The sequence below is a fragment of the Pipra filicauda genome, unplaced genomic scaffold (genome assembly GCF_003945595.2).
Source record: "Pipra filicauda isolate LSUMZ 115617 unplaced genomic scaffold, ASM394559v2 scaffold34_size3990699_pilon, whole genome shotgun sequence".
NCBI classification, from domain to species: domain Eukaryota; kingdom Metazoa; phylum Chordata; class Aves; order Passeriformes; family Pipridae; genus Pipra; species Pipra filicauda.
Window position 1 is genome coordinate 1,500,425 of NW_024104476.1, and position 17,520 is coordinate 1,517,944.

A 17,520-nucleotide genomic window follows, 5' to 3' on the forward strand; every position below is an offset into this window, starting at 1 on the left:
GGCTATTCTGAGGCTTGTAAAGCACTACTTTAGCCACTGAATAAAAACAATATATTTCTACCCATCACATGAAGAATTTAGGCAGTATTGACAATGCCAACACCACAGTCTGCAATAAAGGCAAGAACACAAAGTCCTGCCTGAGACAACTTATAATCAAAAAACCACAGATGAATACATGCAAAGAAAAATAAACCAACCAACCACAGGTATTACGAAATTCAACTTACCTTAGATTTCTTTTTTAAAGACATCAAATAGGCAGCACATTGGCAAAAATCACACACTATTGCTACACATAAAGCTGATGGATTTAAGCAGTCTACTCTGAAAACATTAAGTGGATTCAGGCAATCTTTTTATATTTGTTGCAAGTCTACAAGGAAAAAAATAAAGAAAAAAAAGGAAAAGCCACAGGCCCACTTCTCTTACTCATCATGCTGTTCATCCATACTTGTAGCCTCCTTTGCATTGATGTTTTGGCAGAGCTTTCATTTTGAGGCATTTCCTCAAAATAACTGAAAATATTTACAATTAAACAGATTAACAATGTTTAGAACACTGCATTCTTTTTCAAATGTGAATAGCAGGTGTTCTCTGAATAGAAACATAGGGGGAAATAGAAAAAGGCTACAGGCAAAATGTGGATTTGCTCTTTTTCTGTGTCCCACTGAGTAGTGTTTCTCACTAGACCTTCACCCCTAAATAACTGCTCTCTTACAACTTTCCATTTTGTTTTTGCATAAGCATTCCCTGTTGCTGCTGAGCTTTTTCTACTCTGTTTCTTAATGTATGTTTCTCCTTTTCTTGCCCTTCATTTCTTTCCCGCTTCTTCTTTACCCTTGTCTTTAAAAGCTGTACAAATTTATGGAATATTAAATAGCACCGATACTGCCATCATTAAATCACTTCCCTAGTGATCTAGTGGGAAGAGCATTTCTAGTAACTGAATATTTAGAAATTTTGCTTCCAGCAGTACTAAATTTGAAAACTTGAAAAGATGATGAAGTAGTGGCAAACAAAGTCTCTGTCTCATGAATTGACAAATAAACTTCCATGAATTTACAAAACCTTTCATAACATCATGGAATGTTGGGGAAGTAGGAGTTTTTACCTCCTATAGGAAAATTTATGAGTTAATATTTCTTACGAAGTTTATGTGATATTTTTGTAATTCTAAAATCCTAGAAGAATAAAGTTGAAAAGGACCTTGAGGAGGTCCTATAATTTCTGTCCCGAGAGGTGTTTAAAAATATGTGCTTCTAGAATAAAATTGTTCATACTTTTCTTAAAACCCTTCAATTAAAATCTCCTTGGAAAACTAATCTATCTTAACTTTAAAAAGAATTTTCAATCTAACCTTCCTGAAATTTATTATATATTTCTATGATGCCAGGAGAGGAAAATTCCTTTCCTTAATCTGTGTCCTAGTTAGAACAGCTGGGACCAGTTCATTAGTGTGTGGGTGTAACCCAAACTGTGTATTCTACACCCTCCATGTCATTTCCCTGTTAACAACAGACCATTTGCAGCAGCTGCCCAAAGCACACGTGAACCCTCAGGCTATAAGCTGGGTGTTAAGAGGCCTGTCAGATAGGAGGATGTCCCTGTCCTCACACTCACGAGTCACAATCACCCATTGTGGAACTCCCCGCCCTGGGGGAGGTACTGGGCATTCCTGCCTGAACCCGAGGATGTATAATCTTGGGGTCTTGGGACTTCTGGTACCACTCGTGGGATTCAGAGGAGGACCAGAACCTTGACCAGAATGCGACCACCACTCTGAACCGGACTGCGATCACCACTCTCGACCAGACTGTGACCATCACTTGCACCAACGGGTTTTTTTCCTCTCTTTTCACTTTCGGACTCAGGGGACCACAGGGGGCTCAGCACAGAAGCCAACGAACAACATTCTGTTCATGTCCCATGGTGCCAGGTTATACATCTGGGCTTTTTGTGGTCTAAAACCAATTGTTTGTCTATATAATTGTATTTATTGTATTATTTTTATTAAATTGTTATTCTGGCTTATAATCTCTTTTGAGTTTGAGTTCGAGTTGGGTTCATTTCCCCTGCCGGTTTACCTTTAAACCAGCACACTCAGTAGCAGTTTGTGTACTTGGGAACTGCTGTTTTCCCTCAGTCATCTACTTCCAGGTCTTTCAGTCTCTACAGAGTTCATCTTTTCCATCACATCTTATAATTTTTTCTACATCTGCCTTCTCTCCAAGTAGCCCACATCTTGCTTGAAGTGCAAGGTACAAGACTGGATAGGTTTTAACAAACTGGTAACCCAAGACTGAGTAAGTATTAAGTGGAATTATTATTTCAGGTATCTCACTAGTGATAACACTAATTCTACCTCCTGATATAATAGGGGTTGGGTTTTAGTAGCTTTTGTTTGTTTATTTTCTGTTTTTTTGGTTGTTTGGGGTTTTTTTGTTATTAATAGCTCCATCTTCATGTCAACAACAAAAATGCCTGGCTCATGTTCTGCAGCGCTTTACACACTCATATGATGGATAACTTCTACCAAAGTGCAGTATTTGCTCATTTCCCTACATGATTTCACAACACTTTTAAAGATAGTATCTTCAATTTGTCAGGTTCACTTCTCAACTGAGTTCCAGCACCTGTCCCTTTCACATTTGTGCCATCTAAATTAATAATCATATTCCAAATACCACCATCTGGGGAACATGGAAAACACTGAACAGAGCTGGACTCTCAGCATACATCTGCTGAGCCCCAGTCACATTAGCTCCGTGTTAAGCTGTTGTTCAAACTACTTTGACCTTCCTTAATTTTGGCACTCCCCAGAGAGAAGGCGAAGAGACGGTTTATAAGCAAACAATAATCCAGAGTATATATATCCTATATATATGTAGCATATATTCCATAGGATTTCTCTGGTCCCCTGTGGTTAGGTGGTGAACAAAGAACAGGACTAGGGCTCTGGCCCTGTAAGTCTGTCATGTAGTGTAGTTTATGTCTATATATGAATTTTTATGTAATTTTTAAAATCCATTTGTATAATAAATCTTCCTCTCTCATCATGAAGGGTAAGCAGGGTAAACTTTGAAATTTGCTCATATTTGGAGGTCTGACATGCTAAATCTTAGAACTATAGTTTCACTTGTCATTTAGAGGAACAAAATACAAAACTGTACTTTATCACACAGAATAAACAGATGGGACTGTGGACAACAGAGAAATGAGTGAGAAACAAAACAGGAAAAATAAGGACAAAATATCGAGTAGAAGGATAATATATGACTAGAAGCAGAAGATGAAAACAGGCCAATTAAAACATATGGCATATCCCATGAAGAATATAAAGCTTAGAAACAACAGGAAAAAGTTGAAAAGAAAAGAAAAAAAGATAAGAACAAAAATGCAAATCCATAAAACAACCAGGCACTTATTTATTTGCCTCTATACAATAAATCAGTCCTATATCTTTTAGGAGAGTAGTCATACATTCTCAGATCTTTAGCTTTTTGCTGGCAGCACAACAGCCTCAGTCAGGATTTTAAGAACATATTTCAAGATAAGGATGTGCTATGTCTTTCTGGATCTCTTCAGGTCCTCCCACATGCTATGTCCTTTTCTCAATCTAAGTAAGATTCATTAAAACTTGAGATGCTTTTTTTTCCCTTTGAAATGCATTGTCAGAAACATTGGTCTTTGTGTGTATATCTCCCTAAACCTTCCCTCTTCAGAATTCATGATTGTATTTAGTCATTTTTTGACTCTTACAGAGCTATTTATTTCATTATCATATAAAGATCAAGGAAGAAATATTCAAAAGGGCTCTTCTTGTTTCTGTCATCTGCAAAGAAGAAAGAAGGAGGAAGAATTCAAGGAAAAGGAAGTTGCCAGGCAGAGCCTTCATCTGGATGTTTCTCGGGTTCCAAGCAATGCAGCTGCCACCACAAGCACAAGGACACTTCTCTTACTATGAATTTCTCTATCGCCTCAATAACCAACCAACAAAGTAAAACTGGAAGCCTACAGCAGCAAACCAGCACACCCACACCACAATAATGATTACCAAACTTTCTGCACAGGTAAAGAGATAAAATTAGGGCAATCTTCAACTCACTATGGTTTTCAGAATTGTGCATATAATGAAAAAACAAACCTGGAAATTCTGGAGAGTATCTTTTGAGAAGCCACCATTCTACCATTCTAAAGTAACATGGTGGAGGGGGGATGAAGGAAATCTTTAATTTGCTTTCATATGGATAAGTATGATTTGTTTGGGGGTTGTTTTGGTTTTGTTTGTTTATTTTTTGGTTGATCTTCATATTTGGAAATGCCCTGGTTTATTCAGTTCTAGATTTCCTTAAAACTTTCCCTGCTTTCAGTGAATGTTCTTGGAATAACACAAAGCAGCACCATCATTCTCTCTCAAATTTCTTCTAGATCTTTAGAAGAATAATATAATATTTAAAAGTGAGGCAAACAGAAAAGGAAGGTTCTCATTACTGTCCTTGTATGTCACACATGCACAGCCAGATTCTCAGAAGTACACAGCATTGACCAAGAACAATGACAGGTTTTGTCTGCCTGTTTTGAGTTCAAAATTATACTGATGAAATTCCCATGAAAGGGAATTTAGTGGGTGGATGAGCTTATTGAAAGCAGGATGATAACTGATTAAGGACAAGAACAACAAAGGCACTTGGCAGTATATGTTTCTATCAAGAATGTCTTGATTTCAGTGCAGTTACTCAGAGCAACACAGCTAAAAATCTTGTATGGCAAAATAAGAGCTCGGGTTTCCCCCTGAAATCCCCGCTGAACATTTGATTCAACCCAAACTGCTATTTCATATAAAAATGAACTATGCTGTTCTTGCCATGTACCAAAAGTAGATTAAGTCACTGTGGTGTGCTGTAATGACACTTACACGGAAAACACATAACTTCCCATGAGATTTAAGCTTTCATTTAAAGAAAATATGAAAATGTGGTTATTAAAATAGTTTTTCAAATGTGAAAGTTTATTTAACCTGCAATGTAAGAGTTCAGATGATAGTTTTTAAGAAGATGTGATCCATTTCTGTTCTTTTAAATAAAACATTAATTCCAAAGTAGAATACCGATAATTTCAAAAATCACTTCCAACCAGTAAACAGATACATACAACAACAGAATAACTGAAATTGATGTAAAAAATTACTTTGTAGGGCTACAATCTGTCTTTCAAACACGTAGCTAGTGAATAGTTATCAGGAGAAGCAGAGGAATGAAGATATGAAGTAGCCAGTTAAGCTTATTCACAGAGGCCAAATTCAGATGGCAAACAGAAGAGGTTTCAGAGCACTGCTGCTTCCGATGAGTTTACTAATTCTGAGTTGTATTCTCATCTTCTATAACATAAACAGAAATTTTTCAAAATGACTTGGCCTCAGTGCCCAGTCTGATTTAGTTTCCGACTTTCATTAGGTCACTTGCTCTGAAACATAAATTTGGATTATTCCTTTTCACAGCACAATTCTTGTGCTGTATTTACATTAGATACAACAGTGAAGTTTTACTATTCTTCATTTGCCTTTGTCATCTGAAAATGTTTGTGCTTTAAATTTGACTTTTGCTTTTTAAAATCTTGAAAGAGAACAGTCAAAATTTTATATAAATACTACTCATTTTAAAAATGTAAACATGTAGCCCACCAGCAAGACTCCTCTTGTCAGTGTAATTTATGCTGCTTGCTATTCCATTTCTGAGTACTGGAACTGTGTGACCAGGAGACAGCACAGACAGTGGAAAACCATACTGAATAAACCAGAGATTTTGTATAGGCCTTTTATTGCTAGTAACCACTACAGAACAGCCATGGACATGATAATGACTGCAAATTTTGCCATCTCTTTGACTTCTATAAAGAACATGGCTTTTTAAAATGTTTGTGAAGATGTAGTGGAGGGCATTGTTCCAGGCTTTTTTCCTGTAGAAGTAAATAGGATGAAGAGTACTTGGGTTTGGTATTTATGCATCATTCTCAGATTCTCAAAAGACTATACGTGTTTTTTTGAATTAAATATATGTTCCCTGAATGCATAAAATAGTGCAATTTATACATTTAATCTAAAAACACAAGCCCCACATATTTCTCTTATGCATCCATCAAGCAGTCTCTAAACCACTATGCCAAACATTGCATTTTCTAAGTAGCAGAGCACTGATACATCTATAGATTTTAATTACTTAAACTATCTATTTGGCTAGCACTCTATTCTCTCAGTCCTCCGTCTAACAGCTCCATGGTGTTTTCTTTTTCATAGCTGTTCCTATTCTACTTTAATAATAGCAATCTTTGAGAGTTTAATCTTCTCTAGTCCATGAATAATGTACAGATTTATTGCAAGACTTTATTCTAATATTTTACTACATGGTAGTTTATTAAATTTGTCATGGGACTTGTGATTCAATTGTGATTATTTTCATAAGAAAATATATTATAAAACTTAGCTTTTAATTGTTAGTTCTTATAAGGGTTTTTTAGAAATTTTGGGCTTTGTGTTCTATGATCTTAAAGGTAATTTTTCTTGTTACAGATATTTACAGGAAGATTTATCAGTGATCTTTTTTATCTTCCATTTCTAGGGTGGCTTCGTTTTATGCCAGATTTTCTGATAATAAAAAAATATATAATATTAAGGCAAATTTATATTCATTTATTGCAATCATTCCCTATTATATCAACTACACTAAAGGTAAAAGTAAATTATTCTATTGATACTTTCATAATGAGAAACTCATATTAGCCTTTTTCGTTTCAGAAATAATTCTTAATTTCTGCAGTTTGAAGATTTGTTATGCTAATGTTTGGCTTTTTAAAGTAGGCCCTCTTTTCCTCTTAATAGTGGACATGTTGATGTCACTAACATTGTGTTAGTAATGATACTATATTTTAAAAAAATTATAGAGGTGAAAGCAAAAAATATCTGGTTCTGTGGGCCATTTTCTTGGACTTCCTTGTCATTAAATCTTATATTATGTTGGGTAAATCCAGCTAAATTTGAAATAGTTCGATGGCTAGCTACCTGAGTGCTACCATAGGTATTTCCATACAAATTCATGTTGGACTTACATATGTAAATATATGTGGTAAAAGAAATACAGAAAGTGGGCACATATCCTAGACAATCTGACTTAGAATTTCTTTCATTCCCTGATTTTAAAAACCACAATATTTCTTAAGTGCCAAAAATATTACCACAACAACTTCTAGAGTCTTCAAGACACGACTTATGTGTCATAAACAATTTTTTGCAACACTTACAGAGAAGGCAAATAAAGCAGACTTAGCCATTTTTACATTTTTGCTAGCTTAAGCATGTTGTTTCATGCATTCATAACCAAGAGCAACATGCCTACACTGGGCTGACAGATACAGACAGACTCTCTAATGGCTACATTTTTAAAGAAATTGCGGTGATGACAAGCAAAGAAAGCCTCTTCCTCAGCATCTCCTCTACTAATACAGTGTATGGACATTAGTTTCCTAAGTGAATTTGGAAATTATTTAGACTTCTAAGACAACAGATCTTAGGAAAGTGTTTCTGGATTTTTAACAATCTCAACTGATGTATTGCCTGTATTTGTTGAACTGTGACTATAAGTTTCACAGGACAGATATGTCTTTCTGTGAAGAAACTAAATATGATACTTTTCTATACCTTGGTATTAGACTGGTAGACTCTTAGAATACATCAATGTGCAATCTTTGCTACAAAGTCAAACTAGTAATTTGACTTGGTAAGCCCTGCACTGAGCATAGGCTGAAGAGAAAGGATGAGGGGAGCTGTCACTGATGGAGGATTTCTGAAGTCAGGAAGGCTAACACTTTGGATACATGAAAGACTTATTTATAGAATCAGTATTATCTCCTATGGCACTCCTTTCTCTAACATGCCAGCCTGTATGTAATGATTCATAAAACAGAAATGGCCATTGAAGCTGTGATTCTCACATGCATTATACATTGTTATTTGTGATAAACAGTTTTACTCCACAGGAAGCCTGGTACAAAAATCAAGTACTTTATCTTCAGACACTGATCTGACCCTGCATTTCCAGAGAATAAACCTGTGCTTTGTTTAAAATGTACCCTTACTTACGTAGAAAGACAGTCAGTTCAACTCCTTAAAACAAGTTTTTCAAAGAAATATGGAAAAGTCTGTGTTGTTATTGTTTTCATTTTAAATATAACTTTAAGCTTACATTTTATTTTTCTGTCCTGAGAAGATCATGCAGAAATACTTTCCTTTATTTTCTTCAGTACCTGTTTCTGTCTCCCCTTCTCTCTAAGTATCTCTACAGAAATGGCCTTTTTCCTCCTATATTTCATGCCTCTCTTTCACTTTTTTTTCCTACGAAGACATCTCTTCACATTTCTCCGATAAGCAGTGTCTCTTTCATAACCTATCTAGTCCATTACGTTCTACTCACCTTTGGGAAATACTACCAGAAGCCAACAACCAGAGCAAAAAATGGATTAGACAAAGATTACAACAAAATGGAACAAGACAAACTCACAAGTAAAAAAAGTTCATCTGAGTTCATTTTTTAGATTTAGCATAGAGGCTAGGCAGAGGAAAGCCTACATATATGCTCTTAGTTCATTATGAGTTGCAGAATTGCAAAGAATTTGACTATATAATGGGCCATGTACTCTCTAAACTTATCTCAAGGTCACCTACCTGTGGTCTTGAGAGGATGCCATGGAAGGCAGCAACAAGCTCCTGCTTCTTGCAACCCATCAAACACCAGGAAATGAAGCTACAATAAGGAAAAGTTGACAAAACTCTAATTCAGACAAAGGAAAGAATCATGCCTCTCACTTTTCAGGACAGTTTTGCAAAATACATACCTCTGTTTTCTCAAGAGACCATTTTGTTTCCTGGCGATACATATTTTCAAACCCAGTCTGCCCACCCTGAGACAGCATTTGGTGGCTTAGCTTGGAGATCTTTCCCTCATCCCAAGAATGGGGATGCCTACAAAAATCATTTTTTCTTATGCATCCCAGCCTGAGTTGATTCCTCTCACTCCTGCTTCTTCAACATAACTCTAGGATGCCATCAAATTCATTGCATTCCATCATGACTTCAGAGGCCAAACCTACTTCAAAATGTGGACATACTGAATATACAAACAATGAGGAGTGAACTGGGACTTCAAAACTGTTCCAGATGTTGGCGGAAGGGCAAAACTGAGCCTGAGCTGTGACTCAGCTTTATATAGAGCAGATAAAACACCAGGAACTAAATTCCAATATTTTTTAAATGCCAGTGGGACTTTGGCGTTGACTTCAAGGGACAAGAAGTTCAGCCAAGGCAGGTAATGTGAAAGCAAAAGTGCTGCATTCTTTGGTAGATTTATTGTTATTGTTGGTTTTAGTATTAGCATTTTTTCATTATTGCTATTGCAGTAGTTCTTAATAAGACTAGAAATAGAATAAAATAAGACTAGAACATATGACTAAAATGGTACATGAGCAACGATTAAAACACTAGAACTAGCATAGTACTATATTTTAATTTCCATTTATATATATATATATGTTCTTATCAGTATAGATGTTAGGAGAGGATGTGTTCAGTTGGCTTTTTGGCAGTATTAAAAATATTTTTCTTGTCATTGGGAAATGTTTTTTCTGTATATCGTAGCAATATGATGTCCTGACTCAAAGCTTGTGCTCATGCATTTATTTCCTGTGAGTAATAGAATTATCTATGAAAAAAATATGATGTCCCTAAAATAGTACTTGCAAAGTGTTCTGAATGCTGAAAATCTAGCAGTATGTTTACAAAGGTAACATTACAATTACAAGGTCATTTTAGTTGTAACTTTGCATCACTTTCAAGTGATGCAAACCCATCAACATTATCTCACATCCAACAGATTCAATTTCTGTGAAAATAGCAGGAAATGTCTAAAAAGGGTTTCAGAGTAGATTAATAGACAATGTTCAGATTAAGGTAGCTATCAGTTATCTATGTTACAGTAATTGTCAGCACAGCCTGAAAAGAGTCCCTCAACCTGCCAGAGTGCCATCACTGGCATATTCGAGCTCCTTGGCAAGACTAGGTTACTCTGTGTGATCTGTTTGATGTTGCTTTGGATTCAAGAACATCACCAAAATACAAAAAACCTTTTATTCAACAGCCCGAAGAAACACAATTTTATCAGAAGTTAGCTATACGGTTCTAGCCACTTGGCTACAGAGAGGAACAGGACCAGCCCTGGAGTTGAAGCTGGCTCAATCCATAGCTCAGCCCTGGGCATTGGGGTCCCTGAGCAGCCCTAGGGTAGGGAGCTGCAGACTCAGCACAGGCACAGCCCCATGGCCTTCTGCATTGGAAGAGGTGGTGCCCAAGGTCTGGGAGGACTGAGAGCATCAGCCTGGTGAACTGAAACCACTCTGTGGTACTGGCACACAGAGTAAACAATTCCTCCACTTGATTATTATTTAATCTTTTCTACAATGAACAAATACAATCTAGTTGCATCACACACCAAACATTTTCATAGAGCCCCAAAGTACGATGGTTTTTAGTAACAGAAACTAACTCATATAATCATAGAATTCACTGAGTTGGAAAGGACCCGTCAGGATTATCGAGTCAAACTCCTGGCCCAGCAGAGGACACCCCACGTATCACACCATGTTCCTGAGGGCATTGTCTGAACACTTTTTGAACTCTGCCAGGCTTGGTGCTGTTGATCACTTCCCTGGGCAGCCTGTTCCAGTGCCCAACCACCCTCTGGGTGAAAAACTTTTTCCTGCTATCCTGATATCCTGATATCCAACCTAAACCTCCCTCCATGCATCTTCTGTAACTGGTCACCGCAAAGATCAATACCTGCCCCTCTGCTTCCCCTCATGAGGATGCTGAAGACACCAATGAGGTCTCCCCTCAGTCTCCTCTTCTCCAGGCAGAACGGACCAAGTGACCTCATCCGTTCCTCATACGGCTTCCCCTCCAGACCCTTTACCATCCCCGTGGCCCTAGTTTGGACTACTCAATTTGAGTAGTGAACCAAGTCTTTGTTAAACAGAAAAAAGATTTCCAAGCACGCCTCTTGAACATCGGTATTAACTTCGGCAAACGCTGGGCGGGCGGCGCCCTCACCGTCCCCGGGCGCCCTGGGCCAGCTCTAGGTGGAGCTGCGGTCATCAAACCCGTTCCGGCCCTCGACCCTCTTCCGGTGGCACCCAGCTGGGCGAGGGGCGGCCACAGCGGGCGCGGGGGGCGGTGCTGCGGCCCCGTGGGGGCGGTGCTGCTGATGGTGTCAGCCCGCCGGGCTCCACCGGCTCTTCCGAGCCGCTCTCGGCGGGCGCTCGGCGAGACGCGCTGCGGCGGGTCGGGCTTCCCCGCCGGGAGCACCGGGGCGCGTTTCGGCGGCTCCTGGATGGGGAACCCTTTCCCGCCGGGCACTGCTGCGCTCGCCCCCTCACGCCGGCTGCGGGAAGGAGGACGGAGGAGCATGCCACCGGCGGGGCGGTTCCGCGGGGACTGACATGCTGCTGAAGGAGGGAAGGTGCCAGCCCTTCCGTCTCTCCCCGCGGTAGCCGAGGCGATGCTGCAGGGCGCTCCCCGGGCTCTCCCGCAGGCGCCAGGCGATCGCCCACAGCAGCCGCGCTCGCTGCTGTGAGCAGCGCGGCTCCGGCCAGGCCGAGGCGACGAGCGGCGCGGGCCCGCTCCCCTCGGCGGGGCGGCGGCGGCGGCGGCGGCGAGGAGGGTGCTGCCCGCAGGCGCGGGCGGCTCCGCGCGGCGGATGCGTGTGCATGAGCGCGGCACCGAGCGGGCGCAGGAAGCGCCCCCGCTCCGCCGCCTCTATCTTCCAGGGAGGCAAGACCTCGCCGCACGGCTGCGACAGCGAACGCCGGGGCAGCGGCTCCGATAGCGCCTACCAGACCCAGCGAGTCCTGGACGACTGTAAGATGGTGGGTACCGCCGGCGGGCTTGCCATGGTTTTCACCTCTCCCGAGCTCCCTCAGCGGCGGTGCCGCTCCTCCCTCCACGTTGGCTATTCCCATCACGTACAGTTGCACTGTTTTTAGAGCCTCAGTCCCCGTCGGGGTGCTGCCCTGCACCCCAACTCGCGGCGGCTCAAAAGTGAGACGCGCGGGGATCGTGCTGGGTGCGGCGGGACAGGGGTCGGGGTCGCCCGCCTTGGCAGTACTGCGGGAGCAGGAGCCCGAGCCCCAGAACACACACTGCGAAGCACTGGCGTTGCTTTTTCCTAGAACCGTCCAAATCTGTCCCCAGACTTGGGCTCGCTGAAGCCTAAATGGGTAAATAGTTGCCTTCAATGAATCACCTCACTCTCTCCTTGCTGTTTTGTTCAGCAACCACATTCTCGCTGTAAAATCCTTCTAAAACAGGACTCAGAATTTGAGGCCCTGAAATTCTGTCCCTGGCATATGTGGTAACTGTTACTAGTCTTCCCGGAGTAGCTGATTGTCGTTGTAAAGCCTCAGGTCAAACACCTGCATCCGTGTTAATTTTTGGACTGTCACATTATAGTATGAGATTTTTCTCCATTCATGTTAAAATGCTTGGATCATGACACTTTCCTCCAGATGAGTGCCATATACCCCCTTTATGGCTCCTTGAGCTACAGTCAGCCTGACATTGGACCCCAGAATTGCTCCTCTAGCTGGTGAGAGGAGTAGAAAACAAATGAAGTTGCCACTACTTAACATGAAAAATCTGAACCATGCTGAAGCTCTGTCCAGTAGCATTGGAAATGGAGTTGCTACTTCTGTTCTGCTGTATTCTGACAATTTTTTTTCCCCTCTAGAACTGAAAAATGTGCTGGCAGATTACCCACTCTGATACTTCAAAATTGGGAGCAATTCCCAGTGCACAGTGGAACAAAAGCTGCCACAGTAGGTCTATAAATATACCCAACAAGTGGATCTTACTGGGTTCTGCCTTTTTTCTCATTCCTGACAGCATAATGTGGTTAGTTACAGAGAAATGCTACCTTTGTAGAATTCATTGATTAGAAATAAAATATAATTTACCGATGGGTTGTCAAGTTGCAATAAGATTCAGGAGGTAAAATCAGTATGTTTCTTTCTTGTTCTCTGTCTCGATTCAGTAACATCTGTGTGGTTTGATTTTCCTGGCTGATGCTGAGGTGGCAGAATGAGTCTGTGTGGACAAGGGATGTTGGGTGAGAACAGGCAAAATGTGGCTGGTGCAACCAGTTACCAGTTGCAGGATGCGATGCTTTTCTCTTTTTCCTTATGTAGCCTAATCATACTATGACACAACTTAGTACAATTGTTTTTGTCTCCATTGCCTTTATGCATTCTCTTAATCTACGTAATGAGGGAGTTGAAGACCTGTTTAGCAAATATTTTGCCTAGGGCTTTGTTTGCTGTATGCTTTTTGGTTTGTCTGGGGGCAGGTGAGTGCAGATGTACTGAAGTGCACTTCGATTGATGTGCTGCTTCAGAAGCAGAGAAACCTATTTGCTATTCTTACAATGAAATTTTAGAAAGTGTGGCCAAAACAATAACCTGATACCAGTTCCCAGCTATATAGAGTGATTGCAGTGGGATAAATGAAGGATCAGAATGTGATACTGCAGGAGAAGAGACTCGTTTATTCCTGAGCATAAGAACTTGGGGGCTTGACTTTAAATACTGGTAGTTCTCATAGACTCCAGGTTCTTAGCATGCTTGTGTATGTTAGTTAAGTTGTACTTCTGGTGGTAAATATGACTGCAGAATTATGAGCAATTACTCTTATGTAGTTTGGAAATTGAGGTCAAAACACAGATAAATAAATATTCTGTTCTTTTACTCCATGCCTTCCACCCCTGCCACTAAGTGGAGCAAATGGTCTTATGCACTTTCTTTCAGAAGACAGCAAATGCTTCATTTCCTTAAAATATAATCCCATGTATGTGATCACTGAAACTAAACAATAATGATCTTTCCATCTGTAAGATTACCCATGTATCCAATAGCATCTGTATGTATCTGTTGGATATTGAACTTCTGTGAAGGCTGAACTGTTTATTTACTTTTTTGTTTCTTTTTCCCACACACGTTAGAAAAAGTGTTTTATGGAATTTTAACAGGAAAATGCTTGTCTGAGACGCCTTCTCAGCCAATAACTGCAGATCAGTTTTAAGTCTAAAATCTGGGTTGGAGGCAAGTGACAGAACAGAAATCATTACAAAATAAATTGGCAAAATTGCCAATGTGAAAGCAAATGCTACATTCCAATCCCTAAATGTACTGTAAATCAGGAAGCAGGATGAGCAAAGGCAATAATTTCTGGAGATATTTTTATCTTTTATGATAGCAAAAAATAACCTCATGTTACTAGTAAAACAGATTTTTTTCATCTGCTTAATATTTAATACTACTAGCTTAAACACTTTCAGATCTTAAAAGCAGAAACACTGCTTTCCTACAGATGAAATTTATAGCCCACAAAACAAGCAGCTGCCACAAAGGCCCTAGTCATTTACTAAATCTTGGGCTCTTGATTTTGTATGCCCTGAAATTGTGAGCTGCAGGAACAAGCCCTGGATTGGGCATGTTTATAAAAAACTTGACTTCTTTTACCACCGTAGTTAAAAATTCTCATGTATGTGAATCCTCTTTGTTTTTCAGATTGTCCAGGAGTTCAATACCCAGGTGGCTCTCTACCGGGAGCTGGTCATTTCTATTGGGGATATCTCTGTCACCTGTCCGTCTCTGCATGCAGAATTGCACAAAACTCGAACCCGGGGATGTGAGATGGCCTATGAGGCTCATCAAAAACTAGCAGCAATTTCTGGGTAGGAGTCAACTTATGTTTAGTTAAAACTGTATTCATGTGTAAATCTTTGTGAAATACTGCATTATGGAAGCTTTCAGCAAAAGCATTAACTTGTTATTCTGTTTTAGGCATAGAAGTGCATGACTAGAAATCTACAGAATGCTTATATCCTTACGATAGCATAATTTTGGTTCAAATCCAGGTCCCTTTACAAAGATAGTATCCTACTGATTTCACTGGATGCTTTTATGTAAGACAAACAGGATTTTACTGTGTATCACTACACAATTTAAAAAGATCAGGGCAGAAACCATGCCATTCAAGGGTGGAATAGCAATAGCTTTCTGCCCAGTCCTGCATTGAGTATACCTAACTGAATAGTTAAAGACAACTAGCTTAGCTCAACTAGATACTCAAAAAAATTAGACCAAAAACTATTAGGTGAAAATTGTGTGAGGGGAATACAAATACTAGTCTGAAAACTTGTACTTATATTCTCCATGTACATTTTTAAATCCTTATTTGTGTTGAAATAAGAATGGAAGCTTTGCTAGCATATAATGTTTTAATTTATTCTTTGGTATTACATTATATACATGCCTTTCCATGGTGACAGAATATATTATCACATACTTGAGACTATGCCTCAGTACAAGATAAACCAGCATAAATAGCCGTGTCTTATAAAATGGAAATTTGTACTGCTAATTATGTGTGGGTTCTTCACAGTATGGTGACTGGGGCATTTGTATTTACACGTATCTCCTGAGTCGTGTCTCTCTGATTACACTTTGTCAGAATTTTCTGCATCTGCCTTATCTGCCATAAGCCATTGTGTACTACTGGAAAAAAACAGAGTTTCTTTTTTTGCAGCTCTGCCTAACCCCTGTTGAATTCCTTTCGTCACTTTAATATATATATGAGAAATCTGTCGTAGGTTTAGTATATAAGGGAAAACCACACTCACTAAACGGAAGAAGGAACTGGTCGATTGCTTTAGTAGGACTGTCAACATTTTCAAGTAAGACTTTGTGCAAAGACTCTTAAGTTGTTTTTGTGACCTCTGATTTGTTCCTCAAACAAAATGCATGCTTTTAAAATACTAGAGTCTCTGAGAATTTTTAAAAAAACACCAACCCATACACTGAAAATGTGAAAGCAAACAGTAGTGAAATTTATCTTATGTGTTTTCAGACTCAAAAGAAAAACTAATATAAACAAAATAATACATCTGAGTAGCTGAACCTATTTTGTAATTTTTTTTAATCTTTTTTTTTCCCTATAAAGAAAACCATTGATATATGCTTATGTAGAAGTACAGAGGTTTTTTTTAAGTAATCATTTTGCAGTTGGGAGTCTGCCATATACACGAATATGTCCTGAAAGTTGTGCAGTTGCTGTGAGATCGACATTTAGCTAATCTAAAACTGTTCTAAATAACTGTGATAATAATGTCATATCCATAACAACTGGTAGGTGTTAGAAACACCGTGAAAATTAGGTGTTTGGCTTGACAGACATTTTACAAGATGTGCTTCACATCTCTGCCCTCCTGCAGCTGAGGAAAGCCATATAAAACAACATTTTTGGTGTATTTGTGAGGAAAGTGGGAAATGAAGGTAGAGCAAGGATTCAGTGTAGAAGAGAGTTAGAAGGAGAGGAGTAATAAATAGTCTCAGAGATTCAGTTTTTAATGCAGCAGGAGGAGTGATGTAGTGCCTATGGCATAGGATCTAGAATGGGAACCTAATTGAATAGGAAAAAAATATCAGGAAGAAAAATGCTTAGGGACAGGAATGTATTAAATCATCCTCTGTTAAATAGTCAAGAGGGTAGTGTATTGCTCAGAAACCACTGGTAGTCAGCAGATGAGACAAAGGCTCATTTAGTTCACTGCTTTAGTTCAAAATGCACAACACTGCACTGTGCAAACTTCTGGGTAACACAACCAATTCTGTCTTCCAAAACTTTTTAAAGAAAGCCTATTGCTTTCCCGCTGAGAGACAATAATAGCAAACAGCTGTTTATGCTACTAGATGATAACATTTCATGACATAACAACATTCTATTAGTTAATGTCATCAGTAATGTTCAGTTAGTCTCTAAGTGACCTACCTGAGGTGTTGCAAGGCAATCTTTATTTTAAGAAGTTGGCATCACTGTGTAAGAATACAACAGTAAGTTCATTTATCTTGTTTGTGCTGATGTCTTCCTTTGGAAAATTAGCAGACACCTTAATTCTTGTTTTAATATATCAGGATTTCACAGAATAGGCTTGGAGGGGACCTCTAGCAATCATCTGGAGATCACCTAGTCCAACCCCTATAGGCACCAGTGCACTCGAGACTCCTAAATGTACTCATGACTCAGGCAGTTAGAAGAGACACCTGTTTCCCTTACTGACTCATCTGTTCTACAAGACAAAGGAAGGTAACAAAGAGGAAAGGTGTAAAGACTTGGAAGGAAACAAACAAGAACAGATCCACTAGTGCTGAGAAAGGCAGCTTTGGGAAAAAAATCTGGGAATTGTGGGAAGGGAAAGAAATGCTGAGGCAGAGATAATGCATTAGGAACAGAACAGGATAGAAGTCATGAGGACAAAAAAACTTTAATCGTGGGTATATCAATTCTGGAATATTAGGCAGACATCAGAGTAGGACAGCGAACAAGAAGAGAAAGCTGCAGGTCTACCTGTAGAAAAAGTATACGCT

The 17,520-nt window shown here is 39.5% G+C and overlaps 1 protein-coding gene across 2 annotated transcripts in view; it reads left to right on the plus strand.

The window, feature by feature from the left end:
* Positions 1–11,350: 11,350 nt before the first annotated feature.
* The window catches only part of LOC113993828 (regulator of G protein signaling 7 binding protein), a 40,133-nt gene continuing 33,963 nt past the window's right edge, over positions 11,351–17,520 (plus strand). The window contains exons 1-2 of one of the 2 annotated variants that reach the window (XM_039384394.1): positions 11,351–11,967; positions 14,662–14,828. In XM_039384394.1, the coding sequence (XP_039240328.1) occupies positions 11,809–11,967; positions 14,662–14,828 (326 nt within the window). In that variant the 5' untranslated portion in view covers positions 11,351–11,808. The remainder of the gene's footprint in view (positions 11,968–14,661; positions 14,829–17,520) is intronic. The other variant, XM_027732339.2, reaches the window with a different exon arrangement.